This window comes from Apus apus, chromosome 3 (assembly GCF_020740795.1).
Source record: "Apus apus isolate bApuApu2 chromosome 3, bApuApu2.pri.cur, whole genome shotgun sequence".
NCBI classification, from domain to species: domain Eukaryota; kingdom Metazoa; phylum Chordata; class Aves; order Apodiformes; family Apodidae; genus Apus; species Apus apus.
This window is the reverse complement of record NC_067284.1, coordinates 78,042,379-78,066,362: the sequence shown is the minus strand read 5'-3', so window position 1 is coordinate 78,066,362 and position 23,984 is coordinate 78,042,379. Positions and strand designations below refer to the sequence as shown.

Genomic DNA, 23,984 nt, shown 5'->3' with positions numbered 1-23,984 from the left:
TGGATCCACAGATGAGGAGCAGCACAGCCCCGTGTCATCTGCTGATCCACAGAGGGCTGTCCTGGCTCAGAGGTGTCTTGGCTTAGGGGTGTCCCAGCAGCGAGATGTCCAGCAGAGAGTTTTCTTGTCAGCTAGTTGTCCACAGTGAAATGCCCTGTAGAGAGTTGTCCTAGACCCTTTGAAGTCTAAGGTAGCATGCCCTTTAGCCTACTGCTCTATTATCTGTCACTCTGACTAGTGTACAATTACTTTTTGTAAAAGTATTGCATGTTTAAATTCATGCCATTTTGAGGGAATCTGTGTTTGTGTAAGCTAACTTAAGAGTACTTAAACTAGTAATGAATCAATTAAACTATTGACTAGAGAGACTGCTATAGGAAAACTCTTTAACTATATTTTTTTACTTTAAATCTTTTTGGTGTACCCAACTGAGAAAGTATGCACTATTGTTCTACCCACCTTTCCTGTATGGATTTTCAAGCAAGGCTGTTACATTTACAAGTATCTTTTGAAATAGAATTGGATGCTGTTATGCATATTACAGGTTATTAATCTGCCTAAGTTTTTGCCTCATACTTAAGCTATTGATTATGCACAAGATAGCATTCAACAAAGGAGACCAGAGCAGAGCCTCCAAACATTTTTAGCTGCTTCTTAAACACTGGAGATCTCATTAGAAAATGCTAGAAGGGGGAGGCTTATCCCTCCCCATGCAGTACTGCCGTTTCTCACATAGCCTGAGTGCCCCCTCAGCAGTAGCAGGGAGTAACCATTTTTACAGCATTGGCTGTGCCTGGAACCAAATCTGGTGCTGTCTTCACTGTTTGTATCAGTGAGTAGCAGTGGTATGTAACAAGGTATTTGTGAGTGGTAACAAGGCTATTCATGTGAGCCCGACATCACTTCCCTGTTTTCACTGGTGAGCAGAAAAGAGCATTTTTCATATTCTGCTGGAGTCCTCACTATCAGATTTACAAATTGTGCTTGCTTGTTGCAATAGAAAGTTTCTCTTAAAAGTCAAAAACATTAGGATAAATTCAGAGATTAATATAGTGGTGTTATGCTGTTAAACCAAGGCTACTTAAAGCTTCTACTTCCCAAAGCAAAAGTTTCTAATATGATTACCTTAAGTAACCAAATAATTTATTTTTTTAATGAATATTAACATACGGCTTCTTTACATGACACCTCTGAATTACAACCAGGAATCTGAAGATAAAACCATTTAGGATTAAGCTAGAAATTTGAGGGAGAACAAGGAAGATGTGTGGGAAGAGGCGAGGGAGGGGGAATAAAAAAAAATAATTGGGGAGTAGGGAAGAGTCTGAACTGGAGGACAGCATCATTACAGTAGGTCATGCCTCTCTGCCTTTTGTGAGTTCCTGTTAGACTTTCTGCAATTAGAGAGCAAAGGAGCAAAGTAAGTTTGCAGCAAGTGCACAGATAGATACAGATAAAAGTTGAAACCCCAATGTCTTAATATGCATTTGCCTAAAGCATATGGTGTTTAGAGGTGCTATGTTACCAGAATGTTGCATATGGCAGTGCCTCAGGGAATGCCTTCTCTTCTTTCCTGTGAAAAATTGTGTCTGGTAGAACTGCATGCTAGTCTCTGCGCTTTCTGTATCCTTAGTAACAGCATGGATGAGAGATGCCCAAACAGCTGTGGGGCATGTAGTAAAACCAGATAGCTGTGTAGTACTCAGACAAAATTAATCTGCTGATTTGTGATGCATCCAGTGGAAACACTGTAATCTAATGAGCAGTTTAAGGTTTTCCTTGGAGAGCCTGTTGATGTAATTCAATAGTGCTTACACTTGAAGAGTTGTAGTGTGTATGTAGAAGAGGCAAAGAGTGATGAGGGAAAGTGAGACGCAAACTCACATGTTCCCTGAAATGTAAAAGAAAAGAAATAAGGAAAGTCAGATGAGGAACATTTCAAAACCCATCTTCATTTTCTATAACACTGGTTGCAAGAAGGGAGTTTCCATCCATCCTAAGGGCTTGTTTGGATGAGCGTGAGCTATTTTTTAGGGATTAGAGGGATTTAGATGCTTAGAATTTGTTTTGTTACATACTATTTTGATTAAATGAAAACATTCAGACTTTATTAAAGTAGTTTATCTGGAGCTGTTCAAGGTTTTTCGAGTATCTGGAAAACAAATTAGATTATGTCATTACATGGACAAACTGTGTATCAGTGGTTTCCTAGCTGCTTTGTTGATGATTTCATGCCCTATCCTTTTGTTTCCAACCTGTAGCCTGTGGCAGCTTTATTGGATTCACATTGCAAATGTTCTTTTTCTATGCATTCAGTCTTTCAGAGACTCTCTGTGGGGCCACCTTGATGCACCTTCTCTGCTTGGCTCATTTTGAACAGTGATACCCACTAAGCTGTGCTAGAGTGGAGAGAATTGAGGCCTTTGGTTGCCAGAAAAAATCAAAGCTCATTATTACCCCTTAAATGCTCAAAGTTGAAAACAATACTTAATGTTCCTAATTCCTTAAATCTGTCTCTACCTTTCCAAAGGATGGTTGTTGGTTTATATTAAGAAATCATTCAATTTGTTCAATCATATTTTGGCTGATCCATAAAAAGCAGTTGAGAGACTTGGCTTATAGCAGATCTGAGTGAAGAATCTGTTGCCTTTCTTAGGCCTGTTCTTTGTTTTGTCTGTAAGATAACCCACTCGTGAACTGAAGATGATTTCCATGTTTTTATCAGGCTCCAAGCAGCTACAGGGTTTCACACCTGGATATGGATATTCATAATGGATATTTTTATTTCCTTATTTTTTTTTCTTTCTAGAGGAAATGGCAACAGTCCAGTGAGAATCGGGCTCCAGTGCACCCTTTGTCTGAAAGCCAGTGGGGAACATACATGCAAACCCAGCATCTTTTAATGGTCTCTCCCAGCGTATGGATCTGGTTTTTGTCAGGAATATACCCTATGCCTCTGGCAGTGTTTAGCCATTCTGTTTAAGTTCTTTAACCTCAATGACAAAACAAAACAAAGCAAAAAACTTCCATCAAAAGTTGAGCAGTTCAAACATACCCTGGCTTTATATCCTGTTCCTATCTTAAGTGGTCCTTTCTCCAGGGCTCTTTGGTCTTTGTTAACCTGAAATTCCCTGAGCCTTGTCAAGGAAAATCAGCATTTCCTTCCTCTGCCTTTTTGGAGTCTTTTACTCCATTTCAGCTGACTTGTCTCAAATGGTCTGTGTGTAATTCCAGCTCTGCTGAAGTTGTGTACCTGTGATTTCCAGCACCAGTGTCATAATAAAATGTAGCTGTTTCTCCTGGCCATAAACTACCTGAAGAAACATAACAGCTAGTGTCTGTATGTGCTTATTATACCTATTTAATTTACCAGATATTTTATTTTAGCAGGTTTTGTTCTTCACTTTTGTTTGCTTTTTTAAAAAAAAGGTTTCATAATATTTGCCATTTGAGATTATCAAGTTTTCAGTTTAGCTTGGCAATCCCATTGTATTTGTTTTTACAGAGCTGAGTTTAACTTACAATTGTGTCTTTCAGAATTTGTAATTTTTTACTATAGAATTTTGTAGTCTCAGAATTCTCTTTTATAGTTCATTCTTCATACATTAGGCCAGACATTCAAAAGAAATATATCAATATATTTGTACATCAATCAGTTGAAAGAGTGATTCACACCACCTGATAATGTGAACAGCTTGGAATTTTTATTTTCTGTTACATGCAAACACTGAGAAATTAAACATTCTTCATTATTTACCTCATATTAGACCTTTCAGTGGCATTTGTTTGTACGCACAACTTATTTGAGTGAATATCCACAACAAACAGTTATTAAAATGGATACAAATGAACTCTTTCCTATTGATATCTTATTTTCTAGTATTTTTAGCATAAACTTTTGCTTGCTTGCAAGCAAAAATTTTCATGTGCCTGGGTGGGCTTCTGCAGGAGGGGAGAGCCTAAGAGCACCCTGTAATGCTGAGTTACAGGCACAACATTGCCTTCCAGACACTGACTGCTTTATAGGAACAGGAGCTCAGAAGAAATTAACTTATTTTGGTAGAAGTATTGGGTATATTTATGTTGTTTAAAGCTGGATTTTTCATGTTAGTTTGTTGCCAGAAAAGATGGGAAGAAAATCTATGGGATAGGCTTCTTGCACTCAAGGAATTCCTCAGTGAGGCTATTTCTGTTTGCCTTTGTTTCACTGTACTTCTTTCGAATGCTGAATGGCTGTCCCCTTAATGCCACCTTACACTATTTCATTGTACAGTGCTACTTTTGCAGGAGCACAACCTTAGCTTTCACTTTGCTCAGGCAGATCTGAAACTTTTTATATGTTGTTGCCATTACAGTCAACCTGTTCGTTTGTGGCTGCTTGGGGAAAAATGGTACCAGAGAGACAGAGGTACCGGTCATGCTTTGGTTACTGCTAGGGTCAAAAATCCTTCATTTTGTCTTGAAGCAACAGCCATTCTGTAAGGATGTCTCTTATACACTCAGATGAAGTCCCAACAGCATCGAGACCCAAAAAGACAAGGCTTGTGCTGGTGTGGGTAAGCCTTCCAAAGTCAAATAGACCTTTCAGTGCAGTGCTACAGCTTGAGGTACTTTCAGTCAGTTTATACAAAGTGAAAATACGAGATAAGACGAGAAAATATTAAATATACATTTGCAGAAAAAAGCAGAAAAACAACTTCTAGCTGTTTACATTTGTGTGTGGACCTATCTGGCGTTCAGGCATCACCGCTCCAGAGCCTGTCAGTGCAATGTGAGGGTGCTCTGCCAGAGGCTGAGCTGATTGCACTTTCTTGAGCCTTCTTCCTGGGCCAAGCAAGTTACACAGCTGGGTTGGAACAGCTTGGGCTGCTGCACGTCCTACTTTGTCTCCTTGTGACGCACAACACACAGGTTCCTTTTCCAGTACTGACCTTTTATGGTATTAATAATAGTAATAGGCTGCAGTTACAATACTTGGATTAATACACTTGGATTACACTACTTGGAATACACTACGTGGAATAATAACCACTAGGTTCCTAATTACCTTGTACTATCTACAGTTTCTCATTTTTATTGTAATCCAATATAGCCTGAGCAATACCAATCCTGCAAAATGACATGATTACTGGAAAGTATAAATTTTTATTTGTTTTTAGAGTGAGAATCTTATCTTAAAGCTGGCAAATGGATCCTCTATGCTGTTTCTCCAACGATCTTAGATTTCTGAACCAATGACCTTAGTTTGTCCTGAACAAAAACTGACAGCATTTTTTCCAGTTGTTTTTACAACATTCAGTTTTGATAATTTTGACAACTCAGCTAGACTATGGTTGATTATAAAGTCCCACATCATATTTTTAGAAAGTGCTGAACCATGGATATTACTGTTTGTATTTCTGAGATCAGAAATATTTTTCATTCACTGTTTACATTTTTCATGTTTCATCTGATCATTTATATTGCTGTAAATGGGCAAGTATGGCTGGCACAGAAGCAATTACCATTGTCTTTATATTGGTTTTAAAATATTTTAATACTTTGGAATTAGTGTCTGAAATAATTTGAGTAGAATCTCTCAGTATTTTTATGATCTTCATGAGTCGCTGTACAAATTAGCTTCTTTCATCTGTGAGAAAAATGTTAAGCAAAAATCTAGATACTCAGATATTTTTTCCCAGAGGAAAGGTAAGGCTTACAGTGAAAATCAAAAATTTATCTTCAGTACTGTCTACCCAGTGAGTTTTTTCCCCAGTCTGCCAGGGAAGTGTAGGTGGCCTAGGATTTTAAGAAATGGGAGGCTGACTGAATAGGAATACTTGTACCAAAGTCTGGATAAGAGGTGCAGCCAGGCACCATGGTAATTTAGCATCTTGCTTGATAGCACAATGAACTAAAATAGCTTGGACTTCTAAGGGAAGAACATGCTTGTCATGGAAATAAGATGTGAACTAGGTAGAGGTCCCAAAGAAGAGGGGAAGGGAAGTGTTTCTATCAGAAGGCAATTAAAAGTGCATGTCAGATGGATAGTCATTCTTCAGTTGTCGGAAGAACAATGGGCCCAAGCCCTTTTCCTCCTTGACTTCTGTGTGATATGTGGTCAGATAATGCTAAATCTAAAGTCATTAACAATTTTCTTCTCTCTGTTTTCATTTCAGTTATTTGCCACCTTCCATGCATGAATGGAGGCCAGTGCAGTTCTAGAGATAAATGCCAGTGCCCTCCCAGTTACACTGGTAAACTTTGTCAAATCCCTGTGCAGACTGCCAATACTCCAAAACTGTACCACCACCCACAACAGGTGAACAAGGCCGCAGGATCACAAATTATCCACTCTACTCATACTTTGCCACTGACAATGTCAGGACAGCAAGGTGTGAAAGGTAACTTTTTCCTTTATACGTAATTTTTCCTTTGGAGTTGATTTAATTAACTGACTTGGAGTATCTGACCAGTAACAATAGTAATCTGTCTGTGTCATTTGAATCTTGACACGACAACTTGAATCATGAGCTCACCAGAAAGACTGGCAAGTATTTTGCTCAATGACTGAAATAGTAAGAAATAACAGTGCTATAGAGAAGAGTTCATAAGTAAATTTACTTTGCTTTATGGTAGAATTTAATGCACACTGCAGAGTCAAAGGGTAATTCAGGGAACTTCTTCCAGAAGTGCAGACCTGTTCAAAAAGAGAATGCCTGTGGCTGAACAAAGTCCATAAATTGCAGTATATCTAGATAGAAAGTTGCACGTGATTCAGTGGTTACTTGTGTAGGGAGAAGACAATGCTTGTTGACATAACAAAATTTGAATCTAATACAAAACCCAAAACTACCAAGCCAAGCTTTAGTCCCTAAAGCTTCCCATACTTATACAGGATAGTTGTTCTTAAGATTTGAGAGTTGCTGTCTTAAAAGACACAGTAGGGTTCTCATGACTAAAGAGACTGACCTCTTGAATACTTTTTTCCTGACCTTCAAGTCCTCATCAGAACCATCACCAGTCACAATGCCTTTTCTTCCCCTTTCCATGCCCAAAGTAGGATCTTGGGTTGCAGAGAGAGGAATGTTTCTTTTTTTTTTCAAGGAAAGAATAAAACAATTCATCCTGAAGTGGCTGACAGAAATTAAAATTAATCAGCACATCTAGGCAGTGATCCAAGACCTGGAGAGAATTGTGTTACAGTGCTAGAGGGGAGGAACAAGCCTAAATCTGATGTTTTCAGCATCTGAACATCTCTAGGTGGATTGATAGATTAAAGCAGAGCAATTCAGTGATTTCTTTGGAAGGCTAATACATTCTTTAGATTTATCAGCAGGATAAACTAGTTGAAGGGATCCCTTTTCATACATAAAAATATATGTAAGTAAGTTGGGGTGAGTTTTGTTCTTTTCACAGCCCGACTACGCTGCTTTCTCTTGCCCTACAAAACAAGTCCAGTAGCCTAAGGAGGGGCCTTACTGCTTCTCCTTGTAGCACTGAATCTTTTCCTTGTGGATTTATGTGTAACAGAACTCACATAGCATAAAGTTTGCTTGAAGATTGTTTTCTGCTACAGGGAAGATCTGAAGAGCCATTATGGCCCTGCAGCCATATTTTGCTGATTTTCTGCTACCGAATTCCTGATGTTTCTGTCTGCAATATGTTGAAGATTTTCATAAATGAAAAAATGTAGGGCAGAGTAAAAAATAAGTTTCTTTCTGAAAATGTGCATAGAGAAATGAAAATAATGTGAAAAAACAGAAGTAATTTCTACAAAATTTCTGAACAGCTGAAGTAAATGCAGTATACTTCCTGGGAAGTGGAACTGTGGGGTTGCAATTTGTAAATAAGACCTGAAAATGCCTAGTCAAGTTCCAGACAACAGTCTGGCCTCCTGGAGACAAGGAGACAATTCAGAAGACTAAACAATCCAGTATGCATTATAGAAAAAGTATGTCAAAAGATATTTGTGATTCTTGATGTTTGGAAGAGGTGTTAAAGCTCATGGGTTGGCTGTCCTGTAGCAGTCTGTGCAGTGCTTTCTGACAAAAGAGACCCAACCAGACACAGTAAATGCTACCTTCATTATGCATCTTACAAATTATAGAACTTTTTACACACCTCTCCTCCCTGTCCATCCCCAATAATAATTTGATTTACCTGTTTAAAGGGAACTTTGTGTTTTAGTGAAAAGAAGCTTGAGGGTCATAAACAGTCCTGTGCACATTAAGTTGACTGGAGGGTCTCAATCTATATGCCTAGACTTAAAATTACAACTGTATTTAAAAACAGAAGTATCCGAAAAACATTTCCTCCCTCTTTATCTGCCAAATCCTGAATTAAAAGTTCAGTGAAGGGAGTGGTGGTTTTAGATGGCTGAGATGCTGGCAAGTGTTGTAGGGGCAGACTAGGGACTTGGCAGGTATATAAAGGTGAAGGGATGAGATCTGAAGCTTTTTCTATGTTCCAGAGGAGGATGATGGATCTGAAAAAGAAAACAAAGCTTACTATATATCCAAAAATAACCCAGTGGAGTTTGAATTCTGGAACTTTGAATGGGATTCTTATTACACAGTATGACCACAAATATTAATGTCACACCAGCCAATTTGGACATCCATGTTTATGTAGCAGTCCTTATAATGCTCAAATGTTGTTCTTTCCTGTGTTAATAATTTTCATTTTCTGCTTTGTAAATGAGACTGTCTGTTCTTTCAGCCTTCTCGCTAACCCCCAGATTTGGATTTTGTTTAGATTTTGATAGCTTCAAAGCGTTCTATAAAAATTCTAATGTACTAAAAAGAGATGTTTTAGAGGTGCCTAAGATCTCTTTTGTGATGTTACCAATTTTTAATGTGTTTTTCTTTCATTTATTTTAGTGAAGTTTCCTCCTAACATAGTGAATATCCATGTGAAACATCCCCCTGAAGCCTCAGTTCAGATCCATCAAGTTTCAAGAATTGACAGCACATCAACAGGACAAAAAGCAAAAGTACCTCAGCCAGGACATCCACAGGTCTCTTACCAAGGTCTTCCGTATCAAAAGACCCAAAAAGGACATACTACTTACACAAATCAACAATCCATTCCTCATATGTTTCCTGTTTCAGTTAAAACTCAGCTTGGGCGCTGCTTCCAGGAGACTGTTGGGACACAGGTAATAAATGTTTGCTAAGGCTTTTGAGACAGGTAGCTTTAAACCAATGTCAAAAAATAATTAATCCCTCACCAATGACAGGGAAAGGGCACATTTGATATTCTTTTCCAAAAGAACATTCTTGTGAGAATAGACAACTGTAAAATATTTTGCAAAGTACATTTTTCTGAATCTTCTCCTTCAAGCTAATGTCTTTGCTTTCTGCAGACTTGTATCTCTGACATTCTGATTCAGTTATTCTAGCCATTCTCCATTAGTAAGCTATTTCTCCAAATTAAAAACAGTCTCTCCTGATTGAATAACTATGGTTACACCATCTTCCACAGCTTGTAGTGTCCTTTAGTTTAATGAGTCTTTTTGTCCATGTGGCTTAAATGGCCATTTTTTTAAAAGAAGTTGCAGTTTTTATTGAAATTCTATTCAACAGCTTTACATGTTGTACAGTGTTGTAGGATAATGTTTTGAACCTGTTGAATTGTGACCATTGAATTGAGTAGAAAAATTCTGAAAGCCAATCCAGCATTTGCTCAAGCATTAAAATCTTAGTTAATTTTAAAATAATATGTTCATGTCAGTTTTTACTAATGACTGTTAAAAATTACGTATCTTCTTGAAAGCACTTTAATAAGCAACACAGCATTATCATTTTTGCATATTTGCATCTATATGTAAATATGCAGAGAGAGATATTTCAGATTACATCTCCAAAACTTGCACTATCCTATGCACGCCACTCACATTACAGTGGTTTTAAACCCAAAGCTTACTCATTGCTCACCACAAGACAGGAACATCATCTTTTTAAAGGAGGAGAAAATGGGAAACGTGCTTGCATTGCCCTTGTGCCTGAGTCAAAATCCAACTAAAGGTTCAGTCTCCAATTTTTGTGATTTTTTTTTTAATTTTTTTTTTTCTGTATTTCCTTTGAAAAATGTATTTGAGCTCAATAAAGGGTAGGGCCCTCCTGGTTTAGAATAACGCAGGTTCTCATTTTTACAAATTTCATTGATTCTTTCAGTGTCAGTCTTCGAAAAGAGCTTAGTAAGGATTTCAGAGGCCTTTTGTTATTTAATGGTTTAATTTAGAATTGCAGTTGTTGGCATTTTGTAGAGCATTCCTTTAAGACCTTGCCATAAAGACAGATTTAAGTGACTCATTCGCCTTTCAAATTTGAACCTGAAATGTTAATGTGTTTTTCTGCAGTCATGCAATGCCTATTATTTATTTGTAGGTTAAATACACGTTGAACTTGGAAAGACACTTCTTTTTTCTTTTCTTTTTACTCTTCAATAGATCTAAATACGAGGTTTCTCTTCATTTATTCAGTCAAGCTGCTAAAGTGAGCTTTCCCTATTAGTAGCAATATGTTACAAGTCCTTTCTGGAGTTTATGCTTGATAATTTTGATATCCATACTTTTTTCAACATTCATCAGTGTTTATACATTTTTTTTCAGGGTGGATTGTATGTTTGGCTTCAGAAATGTTTTATTAAATATCCTGGGATCAGAGGTGACTTTACTGTCTGTAGAGCAGACTGATGGAAGGATATGTGTGTGGCCTCTTGCAGACAAATCAACCAAGTTAATAAAGATTTTGCTGACCTTACTTTTGGTCCAGGCTAAAAACACAGGATAAAAACAGTATCAGAATCTCTGCTGTGGTTTTGTGCATGTATAACCTCAACCATTCTATGTTTCTCTCCATCTCTTCTCTCCTTCTTCCTTAAATTTCAGCTGGTCTGCAATTACAGGTCCTCTGATTTTAATGCCTTGTTTTTTTCACAGCCTTCTGTAGAATACTTTTCATCTCCAAACACATTTTTTCTCACCCCACCTTAGTTAAATTCCTTTAATGTACCTCATGCTAAAACAGTAGTCATGCAAAAACAGTAGGATATTTCTATACTCATGTCCCAAGGCATCTAGGGTGTATTTTCTGCACTGTCTTTCCAAGAGAGCACATACTGTTAAAGTTAGCAGCTGGAACCACCCTGAGCTGAAGCTGGGGAGGGCGTTACGGTACAGAAAGTTGAAGAATCTGGTTGTATTCTCAGGCCTCCAATCACTCCTAATTAACAACATAGAAATTCTTTCAGGCCTTCTGTTGGCTTAGTTGTCTATAGTATCATAAGTGACTATAGCCAAAGGCAGCAACCATGAGAAAAGGGTAGTAAAAGATGTCAGTCTACAAGCTTAGAAGGACAGGAGGAAAGAGAGGAGGGCTAAAGGAATGAGATTTCCTAATTTAATTAGAGTAGATAAAGATGTTTATTTTCATATTTTAATTGTTTTTTAATTGTGACTGTTTTCTGAAGTGTCCTCAGCATTGGGAAATAAAGTGGAAAGAGCTTCTAGAAAAGTGGTTATTAATATTTAAGTTTTTAAAAAGTAATATAGTGTTTTGGATTGTTCTGCTTTCTACTCAAGTCAGTTCACTTTACCTCTCTTTTCTGTGAGTGGAACACTTAGTAATTATTTCTCCTCTGGGAGATGTTAATGATTGCTCCAGGAGAGCTTACTGTGTTACATGATAGCTTACTATGATATGTTGCATACAGAAGTTGTGGTTCATCACATCCTTTCCTATTACCAAAAAGATTTTTTGCAGGGTATATAATAAACTAGCAGTTAAGCTGCAGGCCAGAAGCTTAGTGTTGTCATAAAAATATTGGAAACTAAACTTTACCTAAACTTGGACCTTGTTATACAGAAAATGCTGATGAGGAAATAGAGACCTGAAGTTGCAAAATGGATACAACAGAAGCAGTAGGACAAAAATCCCATTTGAGAGAGAGAACAGTAGATTTGTGGAGAACACTGTGTTACAGTGTCTTCAAAAGCTGGAGACTGGACATGTGGTCCTGCAAGGTCCTTCACAGCCATAGAGTCCTGTGTTTCCAAAATCCAAGGGGTTGGTAATCTTAGACCAGTGATTGATTCTCTTAAGTCTTACTCAAAAAGCAAGCAAATAAGTGAGATTATTTCTCTTCTTTAATTCCTTCTGTTCAGCTGCTTTTCATTTTAATTCTAATAAAAATGCCTTTATTATGACACAGAATACCTTGTTTTTTCCCAAATGACTTCCACAGTGTCACTGGTGCACTTAGTAAAGATTGTGTTGGTAATCTGGAGTCCTGTTAATTTTGCATATGATTACTTTGCATTTAAATTGAGTAAAGAATGCAGATCCCTGCTCTCTGTCAAAATTCATATAAAGAGAATTAAGCACTACATTTTTCTCCCTTTCAAATGACTTTGAAATGTCTACTAAGTATAATCGTGTGTTTTCCTATGGCTACTGTATTTCAATATTTTCGCTAAAGTCTTTTTTCTCAAAATTTATTTGATCTCATTTATGCTTAACTGTAAAGAAAGAGGGGAATTTTTTTGCAAAGCAGCAAGGAAGTGGAGAAGCTGATGTTTCCAAATTTCTCTAGGCAGACCCTTTCTGACTAGATTCACAAGTAGTGCTGTTCTCTTCAGTAGAAGTTTTTCAGTAGAAGTTTTTGAGTATCCACTTTACTGAAGGAGTCTTCTGTTGATCTCAGCATCTACAGTTTAAAAACAAAATAGTTGTTATTCTAAAGAGAGACAGATATTGAAGTTGCTTACCTGGCTAAAGGCAACATATGCCAAAATGTCCAGAAGAGAGGCTGGCTAAGATGTTGTATCTGCTCATTCTTGTTGATTCCTCCTCACTGTTGATCGGTTGCACTGGTGTAACGGCTCAGAGGAGTCAGACTGTTGTCTAAAATGATCACTGAAAGAATTCTAAAAAATACTGTCTTCTGATCCCCCATTTGGGGTGTTTTCAATCTGGGTTTGTTCCATGTTGCAGTGTTTGGGGGTATGTTCCACTCCTCGCTAGTTACTTGTTTGCTGAATGATGCTTTGTGCTTCCCTTGCAAAGTACTTTGAAAGCTGTTGCAGGAAAGATCCATACTTGTTACAGCTCTCTTGAGAAGGATGCCAGAATTAGAGTTGTTCTGGTATTGTGAAGTGAAATTTAGTGTATTGTAATAAGACTTTGGAAAATCATATTAAAGGAAAACAAAATATATCACCTATAAGAGACAATAGAAGCGTATTTTGATTTTTTTTTTAAATAAATAAGCTAAATACCATTAATGGTGAACACTAGTAAAGAATTTCTTGAAAATTATGAGGGCTGCCCACTTTTCAGTGTGATCAAAATGCTCAGTTTGTGTTAAATGTGTTTCAAATACTGTTTAGTTCTGGTAAATAAGAAGTATGTCTGATAAACAGATGTTAGTTGATCAGCATCTTTAGTGGGATACATTTCTGTGGAAATAGTTTATTTAATACTGTGTTTCAGTAATGTCTTTTACAGGAAACATTTGTTTTGTTTTGAGCAAAAGCCTTTTCTTGGCTATCAGACTTGGTAGAATACAAAATAAGCCAAGTGATAGGTGACAGCTGGAAAAGATCAGAAGTTGTCAACGTTGTGTCATGGTAAAGATTCTGACTGCAAATTGTTAAGTATTTAATGAAGTTGATTCACACAAGGACACGCAGTTATCGTGTACTTAACGTGAAATTTTTTTGAACTGGGCTTAGATTCCTGAGTTTTTCAGGATGGGAAATACTAAACAAAGGCACCAAGGCTTTTGAGTTAGAAATCAGAGCAGCAAAATGTGTTGATAGCTCTTAATATATAACGTAAAGTATCGATACTACTTTATGTGATATGATGATAGAGTACGGAGGCTGCAGGCAATGACAGTAGTAATGTGCCAGTTGAACTTATTCATTCAACTGTATAAATATCCATGCTAAACTTGAGATTTAACAAAATCTTTCCTAAGGAGGTAAATTTCAGGTATTTTCATTTTTTGACAGCTGTATGAAATTAACTTCCCTATTCTTTAGGCAGGAAAAGTAATACAAGTAAAATTCTGTGCTTCATACTGGTACTTTTCCTCTTAGAGCACTTTTTAAACCTTTTTTCTTTAGTATAGTCTTAAAAATACCATCTCATAAAACAGAGTAACTGTCTGGAATTCCTTGAAGCTCATGGTTTGGCTTCTGCATTTTTTAAACAAATAGACTGTCAGAAATCAGCGTGGATTCATTTCCAGGATTAATGCTTCATTCGCAATAGATCTTTGCAAGATCAATACCCTGAAGTATCAGAAGATTAAAGATGTATCGGATACCAAAAAACACCAAACATTGTTTTAATTACTCAAATAGAAGAAAGCTGGATAATTTTTACTTGCCTATGAAGAATGTTCTGCTTAAGCCAAAACAAATTCTTTACCAGTTCTTTTAGAAAGTCTGGAAGCATTTAAGTTTCTCTCCTCTTCTTATGAGACAATGCCTGTTAGTGAGCCAGTGCGACATGGGATAAAACTCTTCATTTGTAACAACCTGTCATTCAGCTGGACAGTAAGCTAATTAGGTATGTTAGTTATTTCAGTAATACAGCTTATTAAGTTTGAGGTTTTTTACTCTGTTTGTCGCACCTATAGGAAAAAAATAATAAAAAAAGAAGCAACAATCCAAGGTCTGTGCCTGTTGAATAGTTTACAGAAAGTTAAACAGTGTATCCATTCACTTCTGCTATTGTGGTATGTGAAATGCAGTCTTTTGAGCTGAATCCCAGAGTCATTAGCTATTAACTCAGGCAAAGCACCTATCGATTTCAATCATAGTCAACCATGTGACGCTCCTTTATTTATGCCTGTATTGTGGTTTTAACTAACAGCTCGTGACAGGGATTTGTAGATGGGTCACACAGGAGTGGGAGTCCCAGGAAATGCTGTGGTGCTTTGGCCAGAGTCCTCTGCAGTTGCCCTGAGACTAATTGCAAGATGGGGCTCTCTACTGCACTTTATAGGGAGCTGAATAAATTCCTTCTACTGCCTTAGCAAAGGGCTTTTGAGGATATAATCCTTCCTTTTCCCTGTCATTGGAAAACCCATGAAACCCTAGTGGCAGGGCACAGCTCGAGTGCTGTTTAGTACTCCAAGACGGTGAAGATGGGGCAGAGACTGGTGTCTGGACAGGGGGACAAAGATGTGATGTGGCTTGGGGTGGCCTTTGTGCACCAGCACAGGGTCAGCCAGAATTTCAGTCTACCAGTGGGAATATTCCGTACTTCCTTCAGTTATATAAAATATTGGCATGGAAGCCCAAGCACGCATGGGGAAAAATATGTGGATTCGAAACAATACTTTCAGTGTCTGTGAGTGCTCTACCCAGGAAGAACTTTGCTTTATAGCAGTACCATGTGTGCCTCATACTGCTGCTACTGCTGAGTCTCTTTCAGCACAGTTGAGATCTTGTGTATCAATCCTTCATGACTTCTTTGCCTTCTGAACCAGTAAAAATTATCTCCAAATCATAAGATTGTGACAGATATATCATTCATGAAAATACGTTCTCTGTCTGTGAGGAGTTTTCCAGAAGCCCTCAGGAATACAGGCTAGATTAGTTTAAAATGTGTGTGGATGATGGATAGAAAAACATAAGCTTAGGGAATGGCATCATCTTCATGCATAGTGCAAGCTGTGTGCTTGTGTTCAGCTTCCATGCTTATTTTAGGCTCACACTTACGTGTTGGAGTTGTGTTGAATGGTGAGACAGAAATAGTTATGAATTCCCCCAAGTGACTTTTCCAGTCACTTGTGACTCAGAGACTGGAACACACTGTCTGAAGAACTAATGAGTTCTTCTCAGTATTTGGAAGTGGGTAAGACTCTTGAAGTGAGTAGAAATTACCTGAAAATTTTTGAGACATAGAAACACAGCTTCAATTCATTGATGTGAAAGGGTTTGTGAAAGGGAGGAGCATCTTGAAACTGTAGCTTGTTAGGAAACAGCTTGTGCAATGCCAGTGTTGAAAGTATCTGAAGTACTATTAGATGTACCAGAGAAATCAGGGCTTATTAGCCATAGAAGAACTCTCTGTTTCTGCTTGGCTTAGGACTTTGTAGAGCAGTCATTTTTTCTGATGCATAGCTTGAAAATTACACAGCTCTTACAGCACTAGGAGCCCCATGTGGCAGTTGCTTTTCCTCACTGCCAGTTTCTACAATGATCTGGACGTTTACCAAATTATCATTGATTCTTCAGGCTTTAATTCACCATAGAGGCAGTGGGAGCAGCAGCTTTAATCATTGCCAGTTTTTACTGACAGGACTACAAACCACAGTTGCCAGATGACTCAGACTTTGGCATCCTTATTTTTGCTTATGGTTTTTCATATGGAAATTTGAAAAAGTTATGACCACAGAGATCATGATTTTCAGTAGAGTGCAAATGCTGTAGCACCACACCTAAACTAAAAGTGGGCTTTAGTCCATCTTCCTCCTCCTTTCCCCCCCCCCGCCCCTTTATTTTATGTGTTTTCAATTTACTACTGTTAAATGACACCTCTTCTGTTCTGGGGTGGGGGAGGAAGCACCAGTTCATGTTGGCATATTGTCTGTCATGTCAGTGGAGTCTTGCCTTGACAAACACGGGCTGCTAGGATGTGTCTTTGAGGCTTGTGATCTTGCAGAGGAACACTGGGTGTTAGGTAATGTGCCTCACTGCCCAAATGTTCCATTTCTGAGATCATAAGGGGAGGTGCAGCACCAGCCTTGGTTCCGCCCACTTCTTTTCGGAGAGATGAGAGTTGTAAAACTGAGGCACAAGGGGAAGGAGAAGAGTCAAGTGCAAATTGGTTTAACTGACTCTTGCAAAAGTCACAGTATACAGCCTTAAGAGTGGCTTCTCTTTCTTTGAAGAAGCAGTACTAGCTGAAGGATAGAAGTTGAGCAGCTGTAATTATAAAGTAAAACTGCATAGCTGTGATTATAAAGTAAAATGGTCTTATTCCTAGAGCATGCTCACCTAGGATGTGGGTTGAGAAACCAGCATTGTGCAAAGACATAACATTAATTACCTAAGGCTTCAGGACAGCCCCTTGGAGGAGATGTTATGAGTCCTTTCTGGTTGAAAAAATTTTGAACTTCTGGGAGTTCCAGCAAGATCTGTATGTCATCCAGCTAGAAGCAGTTGAAGAGCTCGTTCCAGTTTTGAAAAGAGCTGAGCTGCCACAGCAGGAGTTGTGCAGAATTCCCTGTTTGTTCATATTGACAGCCTTTGTCAAGTGCCAGGCAAGGGTTGCTTCTGGAAACAGAGAGGACTCTGACTGACTGATCAGGAATAGTCAATATTGTACTTATCTTGCCAATGCTCAAGCCAGGGGAGCACCAGACAACCCGAAAGAAACACGTTCATGTAGTGCAAGCCTGGGCCGGCATCTAAAAGATGGGACTTGCTTTGATACTTCTTTGTTTTAACACAGCTAAATACCATCCAGGCCAGAACTGTTTCTCACCCCTTGAAACATGGGAAAAATTGTCAGAAGATGCAGATGGCAGGGTGAAAACAGGCTCCTAAAGTTACATGATAATTAAGCAGTCTCTTTTAACCTGTTGGCCACTCTGTTCTTTATACTATTCATGTGTCACCCTTAAATGTGGCTCAAAGCTCAAGTGGTACTACCCCATACAGGGGTGATGTGCAGAGGTGAACCATAGTTCTCTAAGTTGCCCCGGTGCTAAAAGCTCCATTCTCTGAGAGACTAGGCCAGAAGATGTAGACCTGCTGCAGGTTGCACATTACAGTCTGGTGTTAAAACCGTGAGCTGGGGTGCTTTCATTCTGTCTCAGAGGTATTTCAGGAGGAGTCTGGGAAGTACCTGTGAAAAAGGGGCGGAGAAGATGGCCAGGATGATGTGTTGTCAGCCCTCACTATGCAAAGAAGAGATCCTCTGATGAGTCAGAGCCCTGATGCTGTGGGTTAGCCTGCTATCCTATTAACAGTCACACTGTGAAGCTGCACAGAGTAATTGAAAACATCATTGACTCATGGGTGACAGTAAGATTAAGAGCACGCTGGAAAAAATTTGGGAACGTTGGAGGAAGCCATCAGTGCCTGTGCATTCAGCCTGCATCCCCTACTTCAGTGTGATGCGAGTTACCAGCTGAAGTGAAAGCAACCACAAGGCCACAGCCTGGGCCATAGGATAGGCCAGCTGAAAGCAAAGTGGCAATGAGCATTTGATCAGAGGTTTATATGCTGTCAGATAGTGAAGTTAAAACAGGGAAGGTCTATTCACTGTGTACTGAGGAGTGACACTTCAGCACATTTGAATTGTTGGCTGCAGTGCCTATTTATAGCAGCATTTGCTTTGGAAGTGTTATTAAGTGGTGCTGCTGTGCACTTCTCTTGTGTTTAGTGCACATCCATTTTATACCTAATTGATGGACTTGGGTGAAATTTGTCTGCATCTCAGAAAAACACTGAAGCTTTCTTTACCATGCAAAGTGGAAGGAAACTGCAAAAGTCAAGAACATAAGTATTTTGTAGAATTCTGAAAATTTGTATTCTTATTAATAAAAGGCATAATAAGAATATTCTTGATCAGGAAAAAAAAAGAGGAATATTAACCTCATAAATTACCACAAGATTAATGTAAATATTTGCACAGGGAGAAAGGCTTGTTTGGAACAACACAGACACCACCAACTTTGTGTTACCTTGTTTAGTATCTGGGCAGCAGAATCTGTCATTATAACTTGATAATTTTCAATAAGTAGTCATAAACATTAGGCATAAGTTGACATGAAGTTGAGGTTTTGTAATAGGGAATAACATAGAAGCCATAGTCATAGTTTTTGTCTTTCTTCAAGAGACTAATTAGAATGATATTTGATAGAATTTGTACAGCTTTTGAAAAAGAGGACAAGCACAGTATTATGAGGAAGAATGTACAGAATAGGTGCCAATGGTGAGTTACTGTGTTGGAAATAGACTCACTCATTCTTATGGCATACTGTTCTCTTCTGTTTCTTTCTCCCTCTTTTCAAGTTGGTACAAGGGAAGATGACAGTGTCACCTAATTTGCTTATGCCTATGTACAAAACCACTGCAATGTATGGGCACTATTTAAGTTTAGCTAAGAGCTCCAGTGAATCTTCAGTGTCTCAGCTAACAGTTGACCGAAGATGATTGAAAAAGAACATTGTGAGCATCATACAGTATCATTAACCAGAGTGTTCTTTACCTGACTATTCCAGTGTGGCAAAGCACTTCCTGGCCTTTCCAAGCAAGAAGACTGCTGTGGAACCGTGGGTACTTCCTGGGGTTTTAACAAATGCCAGAAATGTCCCAAGAAGCCATGTAAGTGCTATTTTGTTGTTATTCTCTGGGCCAATTTATGGTGCTTTTTTTTTTTACTGCCAAATAGTATCTTTCCTCTTTTCACACACAAAAGAAAAAAAAAAAAAGGAACTTAATAGAAAGAATATGCTATAGTTTGATTAGGGACAAGTTGCAGAAACTGCAATTCTGCATGCCAGCAGAGTTACAATATGCAGGCTCTCAGTGCAGCCAGCAAAGTTACTGTCGTTTGGTTTTTTTCCCCTTCTTCCTCCTTTAAGTCAGTGATGCACTGTTGGGTTTTCTCAGTGCAGTAAGGATAACAACATTGAATCATCTTGCCTCTTCCAGCTGGATATATTTCCTTAAAAGTTTGAACAGAAAAGTTAAATTATAGAGGCGCCAGTTACTGCTTGGAGAGAATGCAGTGACCTCTTGGGACTGCAGATGAACTTTCAAGTTTGAAGCCAAAGTTTTCCAGGCTCTAAATTGTCAGTTACTTTTTTTTTTTTTTCTCTCTGTTTTTGAAGTATCATCTTCAACAATTAGGCAATGACAAAGACTTTCTTCACTGTTTTGTTAAGATTTGGCATTGTGTTATAATGAGACAGAAATTTCAAATTATTTACATGACAGATGAAGATAGTCTCTTAAACTTTTTGTGAATGATGTTATTGTTGCACAGGAATAGTAATAATTCTCCATCATGTGATATATTAATCACTAAATGGAAGATGAGAAAAGATCATGTAATCTCTGTTTTGCAGATGGAGTGGACCTGCATTTAGTGAGCCAAAAATAGCTCAAGGAGTTGCAGTTGTTCTTATCTAGGTCTTCTAGGCCTCTGTTATTCATACTGATACATTGGAAACATGTTCAGTGATTGTATTTTTTTTTGAAGCATATCTTTGTCCCCAAGTCTTAATGTGGGTACAAATACAATTCCAGAAGAAAATCTGTTGTTAGCCCTACTTCTCCAACTCTTCTACTCCACAAGAGAGTCTGATACAAATTTACACCAACTCAGTCTGATCTGCTAGTTTATGAAGCGTTTAAATTTTGTTTTGGATTATGTTTGTCTTCTGATTTGCTTCCAAAAGAGAGCCTTCTTGGGGTCTTTAAGGTCCATAGTTAATAAAAGACTCGAGTATCTAAATTTTTTTTCCTGTAGCACATAGAGTTTTTAGCAGACACACATGCTGTATTGGTGTATGAATTGTGCAATGTGTCCTGTTTTTTTAGCTTTCACTAAATAAGTACCAATTTATTTGTAGCTTTCTCCAAAGAGGAAGCAATTTAACTACAACTAATCATTTTGTTCATCAGAAGCATGTGGAATGTTGATTAGTGGGTATAGGCATACCAGGGGAAAATCGCAAAAGCCTGAAGTGTGCTTCAACCAAAAATTGTGTGGAACTACTAATACAAATTTTTGGTGCCTGGTTTGAAGGGAAGCTCATGTGCTAGTTCTTCGTAGCTCTGGTAAAGCACTGGTCTCCTCAGCCCAGAATCCACGACAGAAAATGTGTTGATCAGGCAGCTGCTTAATGCCAACGTGCTTGGCATGATGTTAAGAGCAAACAAACAGAAGAATACCAGAACAAACTATTTCCAAAATCCTGGTCCCCAGATGCAGAGAAGTGCCTGAACTTACCATAAAACCTCTCCTGAAGGGAAGTCTGCCACCCTCTTTGCAAAGCACTGACCAAGACTAAGTTTTTCGGAATGCTGGTGAGATGAGCACTCTCCTTTATTATAAAAGCTTAATGGCTAACACACTTGCCCAAGATGGGGCAATTCAGAGTTCCTTTCTCTGCCAGAAGAATTTCTAATCTACATTTTATACCTATGAGGAGATGCTGTAACCCGTAAAATGTAAAAACAATTCTTGGAACAGGACTGCAAAGCCAGCCTCTTTCCCAGTGTCCTTAATTACTTATAGTATGAGTCATTCTCACTCCTGCTTTCTGGCTCAATCTGGAATTGTTTTTTTGAATGTAACTGTACAATTTCAAGAGGAGACAGAGAGTTTTGCCACTTGGAATACTCCTGTTCTTGTGATTAAAATATTCCTGGAAAGTAAGGTTTTGTGTCTCCTAGACATAATGGGATGAATTTCTCATCTTTCTAAGTGGGAGCTCTCTCTGAACAGTAGTGTTTTAAGAGGGAGGAGGAGATGAGTGCACTGTCTGTTTTCTCCAGATTAAAAAAAACCACAACCTGTTATCTACCACTACATTATATGAAGAATATTATTTGGTAGATGCATGCTTCAAGAATATTCACTGAATCTGTTAAGAAGCTTTGGTAGAGGTATATTCTTAGTCTACATTTGATTTAGGAATGAGTTAAGTGTGATGCTATTCAATCAGGCCGTGACTTATGGTAATACTGCATGAGTGCAAAAGGTGAATTTTCAGACTTCTAAGAACTTAAGGTGATAAATTTGGAGTGTGGCAGGAGTTCAAGTAATCTTACAGTATCTTAGAGTTTTATAGATGTTCACTTTGAACTTAAGCACACAACTTCTTTTGCATCTGGGCCTCAGTGTCCTTTGGGCATAAGTGTCAAATTAAGCCTGATGTCAGTATCAAAGTGTTATGCTCCTGTAGAGCAAACAATTTCCAAAGATAAATGTACATTTATTTTAAGATTTAATGAAATGTGGAGTGCCTGCCTAAGCATTTGTAATTCCTCAAGTATATTTCATCAAGAATTTAAGTATCAAGTATGATATTGGATGGAAAAACTTGGGAGTCAAGTAAATTATTATTAAGTTATCAGTTAGGTGTGGTGTCCATGGTAGTGTCTCAGCACTACCCATTAGTCCCATGCCATTTTGACATGCTCTGATACCTCACTGAATTGGTATTACCCTTTTTATTGTAGATGTTCTGGAAGCAGACAGACTTTCTTTTGCTTTTATGGTTTTATGCTTCATAAACTTCATTTAAGATTGACCTGGTTTTATAGTAATACGTAATCAGGTTGCATTTAATATGATCTTCTGCAAAACTCACTTCAGCAATATATTTAATCATATGCTTCAGTCTCATTAGCAGGCACTTCAGTCAACTACTTAAGATTGTACTCAAGTTTGGGTCTTGTTTCCATGGGCTTAAATAGAGCTTTGTCACTTTATAAAGATGTACTTGCATATTTGGGGTAATAGCAACTGCTCAGTCAGAGATTGTTGCAAAGTGCCTTGGCCTGAGACAGCTCCCATGCCTATAAGTTTATGGTTTATTCAGTATTACTGAAAAATGAAAGAAGACATTTTGGAACAGATCTCCATTTTTTAGGGCTTCTACATAAGACGACTTTTCAGACAAATTGCATTTCTGTCACATGGGTAAAATGTTATGGTTCACGCTTTTTGCTTACAGTTAATAATTGCATACAGTTTGTCTAAGTGAGTAAAGGGTAAGTAACGTAGGACTCCATCCAGCTCCCACATGGATCACTAGCCATCACTGAGTAAGCTCCTTACTCTACTGCTTACGTTGCTGCTCTTTGTAGAAGGAAGAAAACAGCTGCTAGTTAAGCTGCTGTTTCCTGTTCAGTGTGGGAGTAGGCAGATGAGGAGGAAGGGAGAGGTTAAAATCTCTGACCTCACTCCACCACTGCACTTTCTAGAGCAGCTGAGTCATCCTGGAAGGGAAAATGCATCACAACACTGGAAGAGGTCTGGCATGGCTATGGGCTGGTCTCCATCTAAAACTGGAAGAGCTCTGCTCTTCTTCTGTTTCTCACTGCCAGGCTGTGATACAGGGTACCACTTCTGCCCACAAAAAGTTAGAGAGACTCTTGGTTATAGTGTGAATTGGATCAGGTCTGTAGTGGCAAACACAGACAAGATAGGACATAATCAGTGCAACTAAGAATCTAACTCTGCCAACGTGAGTATTAGGAGTTTCACTGACGTTTCTGGGAACCAGTAATAGGCCAATGTGTTGTGGTTCTGAAGATCTCAGCTTAAATTTCAACTGGTTTTAATACTGACATTGTAAAAACATTTGACTTGCCTTGAAAATAACTGTGTAGCTGCCACGTCTTTGGTGAAAGACAAAATTTTGGTTTTAGTTTGTGTTAAAATAATTGTAGTCAGTGTGAAGGTGGAAAAGTAAGTATTCAAAACTGTAAGAACATCGTTGGTGTATTTTTGACCTCTACTATTTTTGTGTTTAACCATTTTATCACTTCAATCTCTAAAAAGAATCTTAATGTTATAATTAAGCAATTATTTTAAATAATTGATAGTAATTTGAAATAAAACAATCTCACTTCAAAAGCTGCTACACAAAATTATGACATCATGGCATTATATGTGAAGTGTACCCAGTTGAAAACATCTCACTCAGTTGTTCTGTCTTATTTGACAGTTTATATATAGTAAAGATGGAAAGTAATGTGGCCTGCTGAACATTTAGAACACTTTTAAAGGCAAACAAAAGATCTGACCAAATGGAAGGTATCTCTGTTGTAGCATTCAAATTGTGAAAAACTCTCTTGCCTCTTATTAAATGCATTTGTGTGATCATGGTGCCAAAATTTTGTCCTATATGTTTAATAAAGTGTACTGGGCTTTATCAAGAGGTTAGTTTTTAGAGCATAACCATACAAAGAAGTTACTGCTCTCATTTATGATGTTATAACAGTTTAAGAATCA

The 23,984-nt window shown here is 38.1% G+C and overlaps 1 protein-coding gene across 8 annotated transcripts in view; it reads left to right on the top strand.

Moving 5' to 3' along the window:
* LTBP1 (latent transforming growth factor beta binding protein 1) overlaps positions 1-23,984 on the top strand; it is a 184,715-nt gene that overhangs the window by 68,950 nt on the left and 91,781 nt on the right. For 7 of the 8 annotated variants that reach the window (XM_051613894.1, XM_051613887.1, XM_051613892.1 and 4 more), the window contains 3 exons: positions 6,159-6,383; positions 8,862-9,139; positions 19,234-19,336. In XM_051613894.1, coding sequence (XP_051469854.1) covers positions 6,159-6,383; positions 8,862-9,139; positions 19,234-19,336 — 606 coding nt within the window. The remainder of the gene's footprint in view (positions 1-6,158; positions 6,384-8,861; positions 9,140-19,233; positions 19,337-23,984) is intronic. The other variant, XM_051613891.1, reaches the window with a different exon arrangement.